The sequence below is a fragment of the Lactuca serriola genome, chromosome 5 (genome assembly GCF_051521515.1).
Source record: "Lactuca serriola cultivar US96UC23 chromosome 5, Lser_US96UC23_V15, whole genome shotgun sequence".
Taxonomy (NCBI): Eukaryota; Viridiplantae; Streptophyta; class Magnoliopsida; order Asterales; family Asteraceae; genus Lactuca; species Lactuca serriola.
Genome location: NC_136412.1, coordinates 331283501 through 331303227, shown reverse-complemented (window position 1 = coordinate 331303227; position 19727 = coordinate 331283501). Strand labels below are relative to the sequence as shown.

The window sequence follows — 19727 nt, the reverse complement described above, 5'->3', positions numbered from 1 at the left end:
TACGTAGGATTATAGAATCGTATGATCTTATAGAATCGTATGACTAAGATCACGAGTTTAACAATCTTATCTAATGACCGCAATAGAGCATAATAGTGTCTAACTGAAACTCAAATTTTGGTTTAAAAGTTCTTCAAATCTTTCTATGGGGTTTTAGTTTTTATAAAACATTTGCAACAAAATGTTTAACAGATGATCGAGATGAGTAGTATAAATCTGTTATCGATTCTTTTCTTATTAATAAAAGGGGATTAAAAAACTTATGAAGAATTAGAACAATGAAAGAATGTGTCATGCTTTGTTATTTTCTGGAATTAACAAAAAGTTTTGGACTAAACCCAAATCAGATGTGGACCGATTACTTAATATTGTGACGGACCCAGATTGCAACTTTGTAAACCCTTAATTTTTGGCTGGCCCAAGTAATGAACAAAAGCAATTGAGTGGTAAAGTCGGTTACTCCAGATTCCATAATCTCGTCAGGAGTTTTGTTGTTCAATCAAATGGGCGATTTCAGGGGGGGGGGGCAAAATTCGACAGTAAATCGTAAACATCAGTAAAACCGCAACTGAAGAAACAATCGATAGAATGGTTTATTTTGTAAAGATCTAGGTATTTACGGTGTGATTCGATTTTTGCATTATATACCGCATCCACCATTCATAAAAGCCGCATACCAAAAATTGAACCGTATGATCTTCTAAATATTTTTAAATAATAATATATATTACCAATTTAATATTTATAAACGGACTACTCTTTTTGTGTTTGAGATATTTAGTTTATTCAATCGTTAGTTTGAATACATACAAAATGTATTATTTAAGGTGTCTCAAATATTACTATGGTCCATCGGTTTTATGGTTTCTGCCATTTCGACATTCTCTTAACATTTTAGCCACTAATTTGCCACAAAGTTGGTTTGCATTTCTATTCGACATATTATAAGCCCAAAGGAATATGACTATAGTCCATTAATTTTGTGGTTTCAAAACCGTCAAAATGTAAAAACTACACCAAACCTATTGCTATTTATAAACGAATCAAATCATATAAAAAAATTAAAAATTGAACATAAGCTTCCGTTGGTGTCATGGTGAGTTTGAAAAAAGGCAAAACAAAGTCTTTTGGAAATCTGTATGTCTCCCAAAGACTCGGAGGGTGTTCGGCTTAGCTTTTGTGGGGCAAAAGTCTTTGACTTTTTACAAAAGTTGTTTTTTAAAATGTGTTTGTATTAGCTTTTGAAGGAAAAAAATCAAAAGTTAAAGTGTTTGGTTTAACTTTTACATGTAAAATGACTAAAAATGACATGTTTATATATTTACGTTGATTTACTACTTTATATATATTATTTTATACTTAATTTTTTTTTTAAACACATATTATAATTTTGTAAAAATTTTATCAGAAAACATAAATATAAATTTCTTTTAAAATATTTCTAATTTTTGGGATTAAACCATGACAATATTAAAATTACTACGTTCATACAAATTGTAAATAATTCATAAGAGGACTTTTTGTATTAGATCATGACAATATTAAAATTACTTTCATACAAATATAAAATATAAATTACGTTCATACAAATTAAAATATTTCTAATTTTTTGGATTAGACCATGACAATATTAAAATTACATTCATACAAATTGTAAATAATTTATAAAAAAATCATAGATAATATTACATTCATCTTCGCAATGTGATTATATCTTGTGCAATAATATCCCATATCGCTGCCATATATAAATCAGCATCGCTCGTGCGACGTGTACTTGGACCTTCTTCGTAAACATCACTACCGGTATCACCTCGTACAGGATTGTAGGATTCTTGTTGTGCCCTACCGACCTTTCTAATGTAGTTATGGATTGCCATCGATGCTATCACAATTCTCACTTGGTTCTTATACTTGTAATTAACATGCATGTCTCTTAATAACGCCCACCTAGCTTTCTACACTCCAAAAGTTCGTTCAATGATATTTTGCAATGATGAGTGGAGATAGTTAAATTTCTCTTTCGGTCCACGAGGTTCACGAATAGCAGCCGTATGTCCACGTCAAAATCTGGTAAATAATAACGAATATTTGTGTCTTTGTATGGAGCAAGATACCCTCTCGTATTTGGATATCCGGCATCAACAACATAATATTTATCTGTAAATAAAACAAACATTTATTATTCATTTCAAACAAGTAGTAAAAACATAAAACTTGTGTTCCAAAGAAAAAAAATACTAACCACCCGTTGTATATGGAAAATTAAGATCTGGTATCTGTAAGACTTCATCGAAAATTCTTGTATCGTGTGCAGTCCCCTCCCAACCGGCCCAAACAAATGTAAAGCACATGTTAAAATCACAAACAACCATTATATATTGTGTTGCATATCCCTTTCGACCAATGTACTTCACTTCATCTTTTTGTGGAACCGATGCCCTGACGTGTGTCCCATCTATAGCACCAATGCAATCCTTCAAATTCAAAAATATATCATAAATAAATTATTTGTTAAAGTTTGACTACCAAGAAAATAAACATTGGATAATACCGAGGCTTATTTAATATATATTCAGGAACATCATCATTATAGTTTGCGTCTGGCTTGATGATGTCGGCACTCAGTTTTAGCACGGCTTCCAAAACTGTATGGAAATGCCTATGAATCATTTCCCCCGAATGATTAAAAAATTCTTGCACTAATTTATTGCTACACCCATGAGCCAAAGTCATCAAGAATATTCCTACAGACTCCTCAATAGATACATTTTGTGTTTGTTGTGGCTCGTAATTTGTAGCAAGATCTATGCATAATTGTCTAAAAACTGGTACGTTCAGTCTAAACATCTCATAACAGCGTCTAGGATGGCCATTTAGTACTTCAGTAATAAACATGTGCCATGTGCAGTCTGAAGTGTGACATGGCGTACGTAAGTTACGAGCGAGTATTATCCCTTTCAAAGCTAATCCACATAACATTTCAAATTCTCTATCCTCTTCCACCCAACATTCTTCATTATCATTGGATTAATTAGAATCATCACTATCCATCCTACATAATACACATAAAAAGATGTCAACCATTAACACATAATATAAAATGTCGATTACATAAAGACAAACAATAACACATAATATAAAATGTCAAATACATAATGTCAAAGGACAACACATAATGTCAAAACATAAAACATAATGTCAAAGTATAGCACATATTGTCAAAGGATAAAACATAAATGTCAAAGCATAACACATATTGCTAAATCATTATTTCATAAGTAACTTAAGAAACTCCATCGTGGCTTCGTCGGTCGTTGGAAACATAAAAGCTTCACGATTTTGCTTTTTGGTGAAGATAAGCAATGCTTGTGAAAATTCGTTGGACCCTTCACGAAAATCGGGAAACTTGATGACAATGGCCATGGAATCTGCTATTGTTGGGGAAGGATTATTTTGTGGATAAGTTTGTGTGCTTTTAAATGATATGACATCCAATAAAGCATCAATTTTTTCTTCATAAATTGAACTTTTACTCTTGGTTTGACGGTTGTTGGAAACAGACTTAGACCTCTTCCTTTTACTTGAACTACTTTCATGGAGACTAGGAAAAAGAGGCTCATCATCATGTAAATTGATTTCATCACTATCTCCTTTGCCCTCCATATTTTCTTCGTTTGGATTGCTATTGTTTTGAAATTGTAATGGAGTCATAGTCTGATCTCCAATGGCAACAGAATCCCGAAACAAAGTAGCATATTTCTCATCAAATATGCTCAAATCTGTGTTCCTAAATTTGGCATAATCTTTATTCTCCTGCAAGACAAAAAGACAAGGGCGAAGCTATGGTGTATCTAGGACCCACCTAATTTTTTAATTTTATTTACTATCTATGTATATATAAAAAAATTATGACCCACCTTGAAAAAAAATTAGGACCTACCTTTTAGTATTTAGACAAATAAGATACAAATAAATAAAAGAAATACTGGAATATTTTACTTAAATTTGCAAAGAATATGGTTAATTTTTATCAAAACCTATTCCAAATTGGAGACAAAGATAAAAAGTGGTAGTTATTTGATATTATAAATCGGATATCTCTACTCTAACTAGTAAAAATACATTATTGGCTGTAATAATAGGTAGTTGCAAGAAGACTTTCTAAAATGAAAAGAAACCCATTTGTATTATATATATATATATATATATATATATATATATATATATATATATATATATATATATTGTAAAAGTCCGGTTTTAGGGGTCAAGTAGGTCGCTTTGTACTGGTTTTTAAGGTGTTCGAACGGTCCGGATGAACGCAAACCGGCCGCTTTTATTGGTTTCGACCCGCCTTTCCCTGCTATAAATATTTTTGTCTTTTCGCTTTACTTATATAAGGAACCACGTGCTTTTCTATTCTAGATTCGCCACTGCAAAAAGATATTGTAAATCAAATATGTTCGATCTATATGCAATCATAACTTAAAATAATTAAAAATAATAGTAACCATACCTTTATTTTCTCCTCCCACCACTCAGGCGACGCATCTACTAGGCTTCTCGTCCCACCGAGTCCGGTTTCAAACCTCATTAAGCGGTCATAAAGCTTCCACTCATTTTTTCATGTTCTCCCATTTGTTTGTTAGTTGTTTTTTTCAAGGTTGTAACATGTTTTCTCCTTAATGCGTTTTTGTATATTTTCCCACCCAAATTTATCAAAAGAGGTACCGGGTTTATGGCCTTTTTTTGTTCAATCAAGCACGAATCAACAAACACCATGAAGCTACGATTATCCCACCCAAATTTTGGTTTTTTCATTTTTAAAGATGTTTCACAATCAACAATTGTAGTGTTGTTTTCATCCATTATCTGTGAATTACATACGGTATCAACATTTAAACAACAAACCAATTTCATTAACCTTCCTAAATGATTTCATTAATTTATCAAAATTCTAATCAAATCAGAAAAAATAGAATATCACAGAATATCAATTTCACAAATCGGTTACCTGTTAACACAAATATCATCCTTGAACAAAAATTTCATCAGCTTCATATTTCATCAATTTCACTAATTATTAATCCATATTTCATCAAGTTCACTAACTATTAATCAATATTTCATCAATTTCACAAAGGTATGTTAATCACAGAATATCATAGCATATCAATTTCAGAAATCGGGAGGAACAAATCACAGAATAATCACTATTTCAGATGCGAGAGAGAAGAACAGTTCAAGGAAAATTCGAAAACTACATTTCTTTGCTACTGAAAATCGGAAATCGACAGGAAGATATTGTAAAATCGGAGATCGGAAATCGACTGGAAAGAAAACAAAACTTACCTGATCGAAGATGGAGAAAGAAGACCCCGGTGTTGCAGTGTTGCAAGTCGTCGGTGTTGCAGTAACGATTGAACGAGATGCGAGAGAGAAGCAAGTGGGTGAGCGGAGAGAACGAGAGAGTAATGAGGGAATCGTATGCCTGTGAATTGAAGAATTGATTAAGGTAGATGGGGATATACTGGTAATTTAATATTTTTAGTTGTTGAAAAGTTGGAAAAGTCACGATTACGTGACTTTTCAAAAAGACTCAATTTACTCTATTGGAAAAGTCATTTACAAAAGTTCTTTTCACTTTACCAAACATCTTTTTGACTTTTTCTAAAAGATAAAAGTCAAAAGTCATTTTAAAAGTTAAGCCAAACACCCTCTCAATGTGACATTAACATAAAGAGCATGGTCATTTGAAACATTGCCCTTATGGCCTCCCCGAAATGGAGGCTCCTTGCCATAAGGACTCCATTTAGGTTAAGTGGGTCTACTCTTATAGATTCTACAATCGGAATATAGGATGTCTCGACTAAGAGTGGTATCGGTCGGGGATAGCCTAACATCCTTGTAATGCATGAAAAGATTATAGACTTTATTGTCTTTTAGATTGAAAAACTATTTTATATGGTCTTCTCCCTTAATGCTACTGTCAAATACATTATCTTTTTCAATAGCTTGGTCTTCATCACATTTGCTGTAACTCCTTGTTACCTTAATAACAATCATGGTCATTTATATATCATTTCATCGCGGGTAAATTCTTCTAGCATAATAAATTGGGTCGTTTTACTATGTTCCCTGTTCATCAAGTTTGACATAGTCTCCGACTAGGGGCGGAGCTTCAACCTTTGATTTGGAGGGTCGGAAATATAATATATATAAAAATCGGTGAACAGGGGGGAGGGGGGCACAACCCCCCTCTCCCTAATAAAGCTCCACCCTTGTCTCCGACCTAATGAACCCGAGGTTGAGTTTGATTATCATTACCTTGTGTGGCTCTCTCAAAACATCTTCTGACATGCGTTCATCTTATGGGTGGCGATAAAAAACCATCGCATCATAAAAATCGAGTCTGAAAGTCTAATCAAAACCTCATTTGTAGTTACTATCTCCTTTTGCCCCGATTCTTTCAACCCATAACACCAACTAAAAACAAATTATAACACGTATATGTGAGCAATATTGTGTTAAAATTTAAATGTTTTTTCGGTCCTTCAAGATACTAAAGTCCATATAGAAAGCTTACATATTTTGATTTATGACCATATTCATATTCATCTTGATTATGAACAAATTAAAGAAGACTATCAAGAAGGTACATACATAAAATAGGCATCTAACTTCTTATTCATGGTAACAATGATGTTTTTTTGGTAACTTTAATGATATATTTATAAGAAATAAAATTTGATGGTAGAGAAATTAAATATCCTTCTACTTTTGTTCCTACAAATCCTCATACCCAATTAAATCAAAACATATATCATATTAATATACTAAAATTTCATTAAATGGACATTAAATGTTACACATTTCACTATTTAATTGGATAACAAGTAAAAAGATATTTAATTTCATTTTGAATAGAATAAAAATTTCATTACCTTCATTTTCCCAACCCTACTATTTAACCACAAGAACGATAAACCCAATTTACTATAAGATAGTATGTTCATGTTATATCCATCGCTGTCATAAAATAAGTAAAACGGTGATTCCCCTACTCGTTTGCTCCAAAGTGACGTGGTCGCAACCTATCGGCTGTTGTCGAATATCCCACTTCACATACGTCATTTCTCCCAATTTTATTTTATTTTATTGTTTTTCATCACACAAATAACGGATAACGCACACGCACTCTCTCTTTCTCCCTCTCATCCGCACACACAAATGAGAAGGTGAGTGAATTGCAGAGAGAGAGCTTCCGACAATCAATCAATCCATCCATCGATGGCCAAATCTCTCATTTCATCTCCTTCATCCTTCGTCGGAACACCTTTCCCCTCACTTTATCGCCATGGACGCCTTTCTCCCAGGACTAAGCTTATATCTACCAGAGTGAAATTCAGTTTTAACGGACTTCCTCCCATTTCTTCATTCGATGCCGTCTCTATTGATTTCGCAGCAATCGCTACCCGTGCGGAGAGTCTTATGTATACTTTGGCTGATGCGGCGGTTGCTGTTGATCCCGCTGCTTCTGCTTCGGGGGAATCGGCTGCTACCACGGTGCAGAAGTCCGGGGGATGGTTCGGTTTTATATCCGATGCTATGGAAGTTGTTTTGAAGGTAGTTTATTCCGATAACTTTGTAGTTTTTAGGATTAGCGATTGATTTAGTTTTGTTTGGTGAAAATCTGAACTTAATCTAGTTTAATTTGGCTAGATGATCTATCTGCTTAGCAGTTAATTTGACTTGATTATCTAATTAGAAAGTGGCAAGATTTGACCAGTACTTTATCTTCACTTGTGCTTATCTTAACCAGGTGCTGAAAGATGGATTGACTGCCGTTCATGTGCCATATTCCTATGGATTTGCAATTATATTGCTGACTGTTCTTGTCAAGGTTGCAACCTTGCCATTGACAAAGCAACAGGTGATCCTCCTCTCTCATTCATATATTGACGATGATGATATAATGGTCTTCTACTACTATTGTTTGACGAATTCACTTGTTTAAAAGGTTGAGTCAACTCTGGCAATGCAAAACCTCCAGCCAAAGCTCAAAGCAATTCAACAAAGATATGCAGGAAATCAGGTGCAACATTATGTATTATATAGTTTTGTATGCTACACTTATAAGAAATTTCATTTATTGTATGCAAATGTGAACATATCATGTAACAACACTCTTATGTGCATTCATCACTTCATTAGGAATGGTGTGCATAGCTTTGATTGCCTTATAAAATATTAGGATTCATGGAGAATTTAAGTTAGAGACTTGATAGGGGCCTGATTCATCTAAAATTAATTTGTCCAGCTAAGAGGTGGAAATATGCCATTGAACCAATAATAACAAACTCAAACATTCTGCTGAACACTTTCATTATCATATGAAAATCTGCCATAAGGGTTTAAAATTGGCAAACATGCCTACAAAATCTTCACCCCTAGAAGCATTCTAATGATTTCAGAGCAAACCTAAATATTTGGATGATTACTGATGCAAACTTAAACAGTTCATAGTAAGATGCAATAATGTTACATGTAAACACATTGATGGAAGACAGATGAAGCTTGACCTTTAACATAAGAACCAAATCATCATGCACACTAGTACTATAAATTTATGTTAGGGTTCATTTTGGAAATCATACTTTTATAGATCTATGGTTTCAAAAAACACACTTTAGGCCTTAATAACCAGAACATGATAAATGCACATTTAAGTGTATAGTTTCAAAAACAAACATTCTCAATAACTACTTAGGTTCCATGTCAGCATTTAAAAATAAGTGAATTTTATTTTTTATTTTCCAAGTCATGCCAAGCAATTTCAGTGATTGGACCCCTTACATAATATCAAATGTGTCATTTAAGTTAATTTTACAGTATCTTTAATCATTCTATGTTTAACAAAATCGACAATCATTTCAGGAAAGAATACAACTTGAGACATCACGTTTATACAAACAGGCAGGGGTCAATCCTTTGGCAGGTTCGTTCGTATCATGCATGAGGAACTCCATTTTATTCAAACCTTTTTTCATCACTTTATTCTCTTCATAATCTATATATATAATACTCTAAATTTATAAAATCACCCACTATCCAATGTAAATTTCATCATTTGATTTGGCACCCCAAATTGCTAATAATACTCTAGTACCTTTCAAAAAAGGTAAAATAAAAGAAACTGTTATTTCAACAATGAATTTATATTTCTACAAACATCTCATCAGTTATAATTTTTTTATATAATGCCAGGATGTTTACCTACTTTGGCCACAATACCCGTATGGATAGGCTTGTATCAAGCTCTTTCAAATGTTGCAAATGAGGTAAATATATAAATGCAACCTTTTTTGTAAAACATCTTAAAATATCCATATACTTGATTTTGTTTCCATTAGTTTACAAATAATTTGCTTATTCTCTCAAGGGACTTTTCACGGAAGGTTTTTTCTGGATTCCCTCTTTGGGTGGGCCCACAACAATTGCTGCTCGACAAAGCGGATCAGGCGTTTCTTGGCTCTTTCCATTTGTGGTAATAAAATCTCCCTCATCTTAAATAGGAAAGTAGGATGCTATAATAAACAAATGAATGAAAAGTACATTGTTTTTCCAGGATGGACATCCACCTTTAGGTTGGCATGACACAGCAGCCTACCTTGTATTACCTGTTCTTCTTGTTCTTTCTCAGTATGTATCAATGGAGATCATGAAGCCACCCCAAGTGAGTAAACATAAACATAAACATAAACATAAACATAAACATAGTATTATTTATATGAATTTTTATATTATATTTTGTTTTGGTATGACAGACGGATGATCCAACACAGAAAAACACACTTCTTATCTTCAAGTTCCTTCCGCTCATGATTGGCTATTTTTCTTTATCTGTCCCATCGGGATTATCAATTTACTGGTTGGTTTTTTAAAATGTCGATTATTTTTATATTATGAATTTATAATCAAACTAAGCTGACGTGTTATTAATTATTAGGTTTACAAACAATGTGCTGAGTACAGCTCAGCAAGTATGGTTGAGAAAATTGGGAGGTGCAAAGCCTGTTGTGGATGAGAATGCAGGTGGAATAATAAGTGCGGGTCGTGCAAAAAGATCATCTTCTCAACCATCAGAGTCCTCTGGTGCTAGGTTTGTCTCTTTTTTTTTTTTTTTTTTTGAAATAAATGTTGTTGGAATTAATTTGGTTTGAAATATGAAAATAGGTTTAAACAGCTAAAGGAAGAAGAAAAGAGAAAATCAAATAAGGCACTGCCTGGACCAGATGTTCAGGTTTTGGCATCGTCTGCATCTGATTCTGAAGAAGACGACACTGATGAAGACACAACAAAGTCCACGGTAGCCCCCCACTTTTTGATTTATGATATGTAATTAAAAATTGAAAAAACTAATTGAGAATTGAGAATTGAGAATAATAATAAAATATTTCAGGAGGTTTTGGAAGAGGCGTACGCGTCTAGCACAACAAAGCCAGTTCCGGATTATTCTGGGCCAAGGAGGAGTAAGAGATCAAAGCGAAAGCGTTCTGTATGATAGATACCCCCATTTATTACATGTATGTGGTGTGTAGCTCTAATTTTGAACCCCATATTTTGTAAAATCTCATATTTTAGTTAATATATAGCTGTCATTTTTTGCGGCTCATATTTACATTCTCTCCTCCTACCCACAAATCCACAATCAATTTTTTTTTTTTACATCAAATTCAAATGTGGTATATAATATAACTCAAGTACTCAAGTACTCAACCCAACCAATGTTCATTTACCCATATTTTATAGACTTTAGGAAATACAAAGCCTCCCTTATTACTAACTTATCATCTTTATACAATAATCAGAATTCCCTTCGTTCGTTCTCTTCTAACTTAACATAAGCTTCTCACCTTCTGAAACTTCAAAAGTTATTCAATTGTTACATTTATACTTGTGTTTCATCTCCTTGAAGGTGGTCCATGGTTCCCCACTGGGTTTGGCCCAGATGGCTGTTTATATGCCTTCTTCTCTTCCTTCTACATGATATATATATACATGCACACACACATAATTTTTACTATAAATCAGACCGAAACAAATTATGCTGCGATTGGCATATAATGGATTGAGAGTTTGAGACAGATGTTAAATAAGACAAAAATTGTCATTTTTATTTGTCACGTCGAAAAAGGTGGGAACAGAGAGTGGAAATGATATGATTTCCCTCCTCACCATTATCATCAAAAGTAATCATAGAAACTTGTGTAGTTATGTGACTTATGTCTCGTGTAACAAACACAGCCAAAAGACTAACCTGAGTGGAGCCGTATATGCTGTCCGGATTTAAGCTATGGTGTGCTGACCGGACCTTAAAATCAACTATATATGTAGTAATTCATAAAGTCGGTTACATTAGAAAGTTTTAACAACATAATTACATAAAAGTTTTGACTTTCTGAGTCATACTCCAATTTCAACATAAAAAAATCAAAGGAAACATTAAAAGAAAAAATCTTTTTTTAAAAAATGTTGTGACATAAAAACATCAAACTTGAATTCGGAAAAATCCATACCTGGTTTAGCTGCATGAACTTTGGATGGAAATGGCAGAAGGAGGAGGCAAAATAGGAGAAAAGGGAATAGAATCTGAATCCTCTTCATTTTGAGAACGGAAGTATTAAGGTTTTAAATTGAGGATATGATGATTGAATTTTGTGACAAAAATTTGCTCCATTTAACAAGTTGTCTGGCATCCAATGCTATCATTTCAAACCTAAAATTTGTCTCTGCTTCACTAAACTGTACACATAAGTTATTTGTCTTTACTTATATATAATGATTGTAACCATATATTAAGAATTATTATTTGTTACTTTATGGGTTTTTAATTGATTTGTGTTTGACTTTTTTTTCAACCAATTATTATATGATCAATAAATTTCAAGTATTATATCATTTTGTGTCCAAAGTGGTGGTGTCCACGACACGTCGTCGGCTGTATCTTCTTTTTATTTTTTCTTTTTTGTGATCGACATACTTTTGTTACTACCAAAATACACTTCACATGTCCCACGTTTTTTTGGGAAAGAGGTTCTCCCCTAATGATTTGTTTTAGAAGAAAATTGGCTACGTATCAACACTATTAAGACGGATTTATGATGCAATTTCAGTGGGGGGCAGGATAGAAGTATGTGTCAATGAGTACATTTTGCGCTCTAGAGAGAGTTTCAAGTATTTGGGGTATGACATTACACACTATACAAAGACTAGTTGGTTAAAATGGAGGAGATTTTATAAGGCAGTGATAAGATAAGCTTTGTTGTATAGATCTAAATGTTGGCCGATAAAAAGGAACATGAAAGGAAGATTGAGGTCGCAAATGGAGATTACGATGGTTTGGACATGTTGATAAGAGACAACCGACTATTGTTGTTAGGAGAGTAGAGATGGTTATTGTCAAGGGTGTGAGCAGAGGGAGATCAAGAAGAAAGTGAGAAGATAGCGTAAGGGCAACTATGGATTTAGTGTCCGTTGAGTAAACCCTGACAACGATGGATTTCGTGTCTATTCCTTAGGAATGAATGAACAAGAAATAGCTTAATTCTTAGGGTAGATCCTTAAGAGTAAATAAGATAATGGGGATGGGTAATTGGGTTTACTCACCGGGCACTAAATCCATAGTGGCGTCCCATAAACTTCCCAATGGAGCAAAATTTGTAGAAGCATAATACATGGCTATGGCAAGTAAAGTTTGTGAATTTTTGTGGCTTTTAAAAGACTTTGATGCATCACAACGTGTTGCGATTCCTTTGGTCTGTCATAACGAAGCAGCTCAGCATATAGCAGTTAATCCAATGTATCATGAAAGAACAAAGTATTTTGAGATGGACTGCTATTTTGTTTGATAACGTGTAAATGGTGGCAATGTGATACCTTGCTTGAATCATACCGAGTTTGAACCTGCAGATATATTTACGAAAGTGTTGTGTGTTGAACATTTTCAATTTCTACACAACAAGTTGTGTATTTATTTATGTTTTAATTGTTGAAATTTTCTTCTCTCCAAATGCAAAAAAAAAAAAAAAAAAAAAAAAAAAAAAAAAAAAAAAAAAAAAAACACTTATCAGCCTCTTTATTCAGACAAACTTCACTTTATCATTCATCACACACTAGCGTTTCCGATACAAGATCTTTCGGTGTCGCCTTATTTATAATTGTTTATATTTTTATATATTTTGTATTTGTATTCTTAGTTTCTTTTTTGCGGAAGGTATTCTACAGAAAGAGTTACGGCCGAACATCCTACATCTACTTTATCTCATTTGTACAAGGGTGAAATAATGTTATTGTTTTATTAAAAAAATAAAATACAAGTGGAAAACAATAATTTTGTTATTTAAGTGAGTGCAAAAAGCCTAACATTTCGCACACACGAAAAGAAAAAATAAATAAATAAATAAAGTTTGTTCATGATAGGATCTGCATACAAACGACTTTAAAGTTTGATAATATCATTTCAACAGAGTTCATGAATTGTAAAACAATTTTGGCAAAAGTTATCGACTTGCATAGAAACCCTATAAAAGAGGTAAAATAAAAAAGGTAAACATACATAATCAATTAATCATTAATCATTTTAACAAAACTTTTTCACTAATTATTAAACATATAGCGTAAGAAGTGGATATGAAGGGAAACATCATCACATTCCCCCCGACTAACTAAAGAGCCAAAATTATGAAAAGTTTTTTTTGTAAAAATCAAAGTCAATAAGCCTTTGAAATATGGTTTCTCTAGAATATATAAAGTTACTTAGATCCTTTTCATTTATATTTTAAATAGGAGCTAACGAATAGTTAAGAGCGTGTTTTGTAATCAAGAGTTTTGGTTTACTTTAAATTTATGTTTCCTATATGGCTGTGAGGAGTGGTGTCAGCATTGTCAAGCGTCACCTCCTCCCGAACCTTAACCGTGTTAGCCAAGAATTGAGAGACTCGACAAGCATGTGCTGAGCAAGGCATGTTTTTGACTCTTTCCGAAAAGAGCGGCAATGTGCCCACAACATGTCAAGATCCACATCAAAGATGTCGAGCTTCTTGTTGTCCCACTCCTCCCGACTTAAACAAATCTTTTATAGTTTTCATCCTTAACGATTATTGTTTTCAAAAAATAAAAGATAATAAGAATCAAGTCAATAAACATCCCATGTAAAACAAATGATTTTTAGGTCATTATTTACACGTTGACTTGGTTGATGGCATGCTTTTATCGACACCTAAAAGGTAAATTAGTTTATATAATAATGGTGTTACTTGTTTTGTACAAAATAAGCCCAAATAATTTATTTTTATTCATAGAATTATCATCTTTAGATTAATATTTAAAAACTAGTGGTATAAATTTATATTCAAATAATAAATAAATTAGCAACAGATCGGTTTCTATTTAAAATAACTGAGCCGTTTATTTTAATTATGAGCTTACACTATATTAAACATTGATTTTAATTTACATTTTTTAATTTAGCTAAAAAAGATTTACATATAATTTACCTGCCCAAAGGCCAAAACACATAAGTGCTAATATTAGAATTTAGTGTTTAAAGGGTAAGCAAAAATGATTTTGGTTTATTAATATAGAAGTTTTTTTGGATACGACATGTAATATATTAGAAACGGGAAAAAGAACAACTCAAACGAGAAGCTAAAGCAAATTTACATGAAGCAGAGACAAGGACAAGGGATGAGCTCCAAGCCCAATCAATAATAGAGTTACATGTAAATCTATATTTAATACAACTAAATGTATTAATATATTTAATACAATTAAATGTACTAATACTAAAGCGTGTTTTTAGATAAAAGTAATTATTGACTTATAATAATTATAAACCAATCAATAATAGAGTTACATGTAAATCTATATTTAATTCAATTAAATGTATTAATACTAAAGGGGTGTTTGGAATTATTTTTTAACTCAAGTGTTTTTAGATAAAAAAAAAAGTATTTTTTGACTTAATAGTAATTATAAAATAGGTTTTTAAAAAAGCATTTAGATTAGTTTTTCTAAAATGGGCAAGTGTTATTATGATTGTAAAATGTGTTTGGCTTTAAACTTCTTTTTTGAAACTATTTTGGTTAAAAGGTTAAACAGTAAGTTTTACATGCTTTTTAAAATGTGTTTTTTTTTTAAGTTAATGGAAAAGTCATTTTGAAAAATGATTTTGAGTTTGCAAAAAACTTTTTTTTGACTTATTCAATAAGTTATTCTGAAAAGCAATGTCAAACACCCCCCTAATATCATTATCAACAATTCTTCCCCTTTACACTGATTCAACTCAGTTACCCGCTCAACTCGGATTGCAATGAAACCTTGTCCAATTTACTTATTTACATCAATTCAACTACAATACATACTGCATAGACCCATCCTACTAAAGGCTAAAGCCACCATCATGTATTTTGCAACAATATAAATTTATCTACCTTCAACAAATCCAATTCAACATCAAAAGACAAAACACATCAACCCACTATGTTCATAACAAAGTCACTTTTTCATTAACATGTACCTTAACACTGATATCTTTACTAAAGTTCTTCCTACATCAATGTTCAATGAGTTTTGCTCCACTTATCCATTCAGAACCCCTCCAGATAACTGTTTTCTTTTTCAAAATGTTTAAAAGCAGAAAAACTAATAATTAAACAACAATCTCAATCCATTCATTCATTCAAAATAAACAAGCGTTATAAGCCGATGCATGTTCAACATAAAGCCTATCATCTTAAATCTTATTATTATACCATTCAAAAACAAATGGGAAAAGCAGTGTTCCATTACATAAATCATCACTGCAAGATCCACCCATGTTGATCTTTAAAGTCGTTCAACTGCAAAAAAAACATATGAAACATATAAGAACAAGATTTTACCACATCTTGAATGCCATATAGCTGCAAAATCAGCTACAAAATTCACTCTGGTTCTTTCTTAACACACTCATAACTCAAGAAGTAACAATCAGTTCCTACATCATACCCAGAAATGAGAAAACCTAATTTGCAAAACAATATTCTGAATCTGTAATGAAATATATCCTTGACGTTTGTTGATTAAGAAATCGATTCGAGTATGCATACATAAGAACGCATAAAGCTATGATGCGTATATTCGAATCTAGGGTTACAAAATCATAATAACAATAAATCAGATTGGGAATGAAGTTCCATACCTCTTGTGCCTCTGAGCAAAGACGGACTTTTTCCGATCTTCTTCTGCAATTATATATGAGAATTAGATAATCAATTAACTGAATCAAACGCTTGAGATCGGACCAGATCCAAACAGAGACTCGTGTGCAAAAAAAATGATGAAAAAGTGGGAACGAACCGGTAAGGCCGAGTGAGAGCTTGGTGATGATGGTTCCGGTGATGGCGAATCCGACGAGGAACGGCCAGTTGCGGTTGAATTCCCTCTTGAAGAAAACGGGCCACGGATCGAATTTCCTCATTCTGTATATGCGTAATCGCTCTGCGGCTGTTTCCGATGATCGAACCTTTTTTGCGATGCGAAGTGGTAAGAATGTAAGATTGTGTGGTAATGTGAGCATAAATAGGATGGGCTATGGGCTCAATTTTTCGGATACGTTTGGGCTCAATGTTTGTAGCCCACGTCCAATCTGTATTCTTTATTTTTATTTTTCCTAACAATATTACACGGATGGTTTTATAATTTATAAAAAAATTGCATTTGGCTTTTATTTATTTTTCCATGTCATGTGGTTTGTCTTTATCACATACTATAATTCTATGTTCTTTTATTATTATTTATATGAAAGAAAAAGTCATATTTAGTATTTATTATTTTCCAAATTTTAAGCAAAAATTAATGAGTTATCAAAATAGTCACCAATTTGTCATCTGTAGAATTGGCACAACCTCTGCAAAATTCATCAAAATGATGACATTTTGAAAAGAAAAAATTGTGATTGTTATTTGTAGATAAAAGATATCATTGTGATATTATAGGACAAGGTTTAATATATCAAAGCTCGTTAAGTTATTTTTCTCGATCTTGAATGGAAAGAGAGGAAGAGTTGATCTCGGAAATACCTTTTGAGGACTAAATCCATTTTTGAGTTAAGAGAGCTGACTTAAGCATTCACATACTTGAATTTCACAACTTTATCGAAATTATCTTTCATTGCGAAAATGGCAAAAGGATCAACAATAAGTTCACCAAAGGATCATGTATCAGAGCTTGATCCTTCAATGGATTCATCTTATTTTTCTTTATCTTCATCATCACCGTTACCATCTTCATCATCGTGATTAACACTAACTTCCATTTTGTCCGATGATAATTGTAAATCCAACTCGACCTGTGGATTCGAGGAGGGTGATTGCAAGAATTTGAACTGAGAAATGGACTTCAAAAAGGTGGTGATAGTCGCATCATCTTCATTAAACACCATTTCCACATTTACATCATATTCTTGTTCTTCTTCGTGGGGAGGATCCTCTGAAACCTTAGAGGGTTCAGGCACATCTCCGGCTGGTTTAACTGCATCAAAAGGTGGATCGTCTGAAACGTGAGTTGAGTTAGGAACATCACCTTTAACAATGTTCCGAGGAGGATCATCTAAGCATATTGTGGGCTCAATAACATATACACTCAGTGTCTTGGTAGAATTATCTAATGGATCATCCAAAATATTGGGAACATCATCGACGACTTTAAGAACAAAATTTTGATTGGTAACATCAGATGGATCATCCAAATACATGGGAGCATCATCTAGTGTTATGGAAGAATTTAAGGAGAACTTTCGGTTTACTTCAGCTAATATGGAATCAACATCACTGATCGGAAACTTATAATGTCTTGGGAATTTTCCAGCAGTATGGTATCTTCGACCAATAAGAAAATTTGTGATGTTGATTTTGGATTTTTCTGGATATCCAGCTTGAATCCTATTGCCAAGAGAATCAAATGAAACATTAGTATCACCACGCCCTTTATATGTGGTGGATATCGGTTAGGTTGGGGCGACCGAAGCGGGATGGATAATTCTAATTTTGGATTACAAGGGATTTTCAATAAAGATCAAAAATCGTGATTGTATGGAAGGTAAAGGTTTCAAAACGAATTGTGTGTATTACATGGGGTGCAAAGACCTTTGTTTAATATCTACACCACCATTTTAAAAGGATGAAGGTGTATCATGTGCTAACTCCCCGTATGTGTGTGAGTGTGCGTGTGGTGATGATGAGACTGTGAATGGTACTTCAGATGATTGGATATGTGGGGTTGGATCGGACCCAAAGTCATTATGTGTTTCCAATCTATGATTCGTTTTAAGAGGAATCACTAGTTTTGGATCTCTTTTTAGATTTGGCTCTTTATGGGGAATGAGTTCGCTTAATCGCTTATTAACTTTCATTTTATTTTTGCCACCTGAAGTAGCTAGCCTCTTCTCTTTTAAGAGATTAACATCCGAGGTATGGGTAAGAATTGGTGGGTCAACTAATTTATAAACCTTGAGATGTCTGATTTTGAAGAGAGACTAAAAAATAAGAGCATCCAACACGTGTTAGGGCAATCGTTGAACACAACTAAAAGAAGTCTGGTTCGGAAGTCTATACTTTTGGTCAACTTTAAAAGTATAATATAACTCAGTAGGAGTGGTGCAGATCGAAACATGTTCAAGCATCTTGGTATAGATTTGTTTCCAGGTGAGAGGATGAAATATTGGACAAGGGATCTCATTTTGCTTTCGATGATGTGTACACTTCCGAAAATCACTCCATATCACTTCAGGAAGATCAATTGCATTGTTGCATCCTGTGAAGATGTTATACACCAGATATAACCAGTCTTTGCTAATGGAGTTTGAACCTCCATGTTTCACTAAAAGTCCCTTCACGATGATGTGCATAAGGAATGTCCATAACCCAGGCATATAAGATTTCTTGAATTCTTTGGCAACATACACCTCTTGGAATTGAGCATATATAGTTTTAAAAATAATAAATCCTTATGGGTTTGGTAGAATTCCAACTACCTTAAGAAACACGACTTGTGTGACCTCGATAATTCCATATCTAGTTATATATACTTCAATGGTGCTTTCCAATACACTAATGCATTCAAACACTTTGGTTAAAAGACGAAGAAGAAAGCTAGGGTTTGGTTCCTTCGTGAGAGGGACATCGACGGGATGACAAGAGATGAACTCAATCACGACACAGACAGATTCTTCATGATCTTTTGGGTTTAGTGATAACAATTTACTGGTATCCCTAATGATTGGCTTAAGCGAAGAAGATTCTACAGATCCCTTTGATGATTTCTTCTTGGTGCGGGATTTTGCGATTTTGGGCGCCATTGATGAAATTGGAAGCTTTATGATAGAGATTACATATAATAAATTATAGGGCTTGAAGAAGGTTGAGAGAGCATAGAGAGGGAAAGGTTGGATTTGAAATCAATTTACAGGATGTGATTATTATGGGTCGGGTCGAAGAGTGCAATAATGACACGCGAGGGGAAATAGGTTGCACTAAATGCGGGGTACTCAACTGCCCACCACTCAAATGGTGTGAATTTTGTTTGGGCAAAAAAGTATAGTTATCGATTTAACTTTAGAAAACACATATTGTCATTCTTATTATTTGTGCAAAAAGCGACTTTATTGTGATTAATTAAATAAT

At 33.3% G+C, this 19727-nt stretch overlaps 3 protein-coding genes and 1 long non-coding RNA gene across 4 annotated transcripts; 1 reads left to right on the top strand and 3 right to left on the bottom strand.

Annotated features, from left to right (window-relative positions):
* Positions 1-1691: 1691 nt before the first annotated feature.
* Positions 1692-2673, bottom strand: LOC145050988 (uncharacterized). The gene is made up of 4 exons (XM_078999151.1): positions 2584-2673; positions 2246-2477; positions 2042-2160; positions 1692-1958 (listed from the first exon to the last, which is right to left on the bottom strand). Exons 1-4 carry the CDS (start codon positions 2671-2673, stop codon positions 1692-1694), a joined length of 708 nt encoding a protein of 235 aa, XP_078855277.1.
* A 4499-nt stretch (positions 2674-7172) lies between these two features.
* On the top strand, positions 7173-10689 carry ALB3 (63 kDa inner membrane family protein). Its single transcript, XM_079003516.1, has 11 exons — positions 7173-7629; positions 7826-7936; positions 8024-8098; positions 8941-9001; positions 9271-9344; positions 9446-9550; positions 9632-9739; positions 9831-9934; positions 10013-10165; positions 10240-10372; positions 10466-10689. The coding sequence occupies exons 1-11, from the start codon at positions 7294-7296 to the stop codon at positions 10565-10567; spliced, it is 1362 nt and encodes a 453-aa protein (XP_078859642.1). The 5' UTR covers positions 7173-7293; the 3' UTR covers positions 10568-10689.
* Positions 10690-10817: 128 nt separating this feature from the next.
* Positions 10818-11720, bottom strand: LOC145055214 (uncharacterized). Its single transcript, XR_013685101.1, has 3 exons — positions 11583-11720; positions 11324-11388; positions 10818-11045 (listed from the first exon to the last, which is right to left on the bottom strand). It is a non-coding gene; the product is annotated as an uncharacterized LOC145055214 (long non-coding RNA).
* A 3995-nt stretch (positions 11721-15715) lies between these two features.
* On the bottom strand, positions 15716-16607 carry LOC145055212 (ATP synthase small subunit 6, mitochondrial-like). Its single transcript, XM_079003515.1, has 3 exons — positions 16405-16607; positions 16247-16289; positions 15716-15905 (listed from the first exon to the last, which is right to left on the bottom strand). Exons 1-3 carry the CDS (start codon positions 16523-16525, stop codon positions 15902-15904), a joined length of 168 nt encoding a protein of 55 aa, XP_078859641.1. The 5' UTR covers positions 16526-16607; the 3' UTR covers positions 15716-15901.
* Between the last annotated feature and the right edge of the window lie 3120 nt (positions 16608-19727).

Excerpts from the sequence above, each read along its gene's own strand:
- LOC145055212 (XM_079003515.1), bottom strand. The coding sequence starts at position 16,525 with ATGAGGAAATTCGATCCGTGGCCCGTTTTCTTCAAGAGGGAATTCAAC. Across the intron at positions 16,290-16,404 it reads GCTCTCACTCGGCCTTACCG|AAGAAGATCGGAAAAAGTCC; the intron begins GTTCGTTCCCAC and ends ATATAATTGCAG.
- LOC145050988 (XM_078999151.1), bottom strand. The coding sequence starts at position 2,673 with ATGATTCATAGGCATTTCCATACAGTTTTGGAAGCCGTGCTAAAACTG. Across the intron at positions 2,478-2,583 it reads ACGCAAACTATAATGATGAT|GATTGCATTGGTGCTATAGA; the intron begins GTTCCTGAATAT and ends TTGAATTTGAAG. Across the intron at positions 2,161-2,245 it reads TTTTCCATATACAACGGGTG|ATAAATATTATGTTGTTGAT; the intron begins GTTAGTATTTTT and ends TTTTATTTACAG.
- ALB3 (XM_079003516.1), top strand. The coding sequence starts at position 7,294 with ATGGCCAAATCTCTCATTTCATCTCCTTCATCCTTCGTCGGAACACCT. Across the intron at positions 7,937-8,023 it reads TGCCATTGACAAAGCAACAG|GTTGAGTCAACTCTGGCAAT; the intron begins GTGATCCTCCTC and ends CTTGTTTAAAAG. Across the intron at positions 9,002-9,270 it reads AGGGGTCAATCCTTTGGCAG|GATGTTTACCTACTTTGGCC; the intron begins GTTCGTTCGTAT and ends ATATAATGCCAG.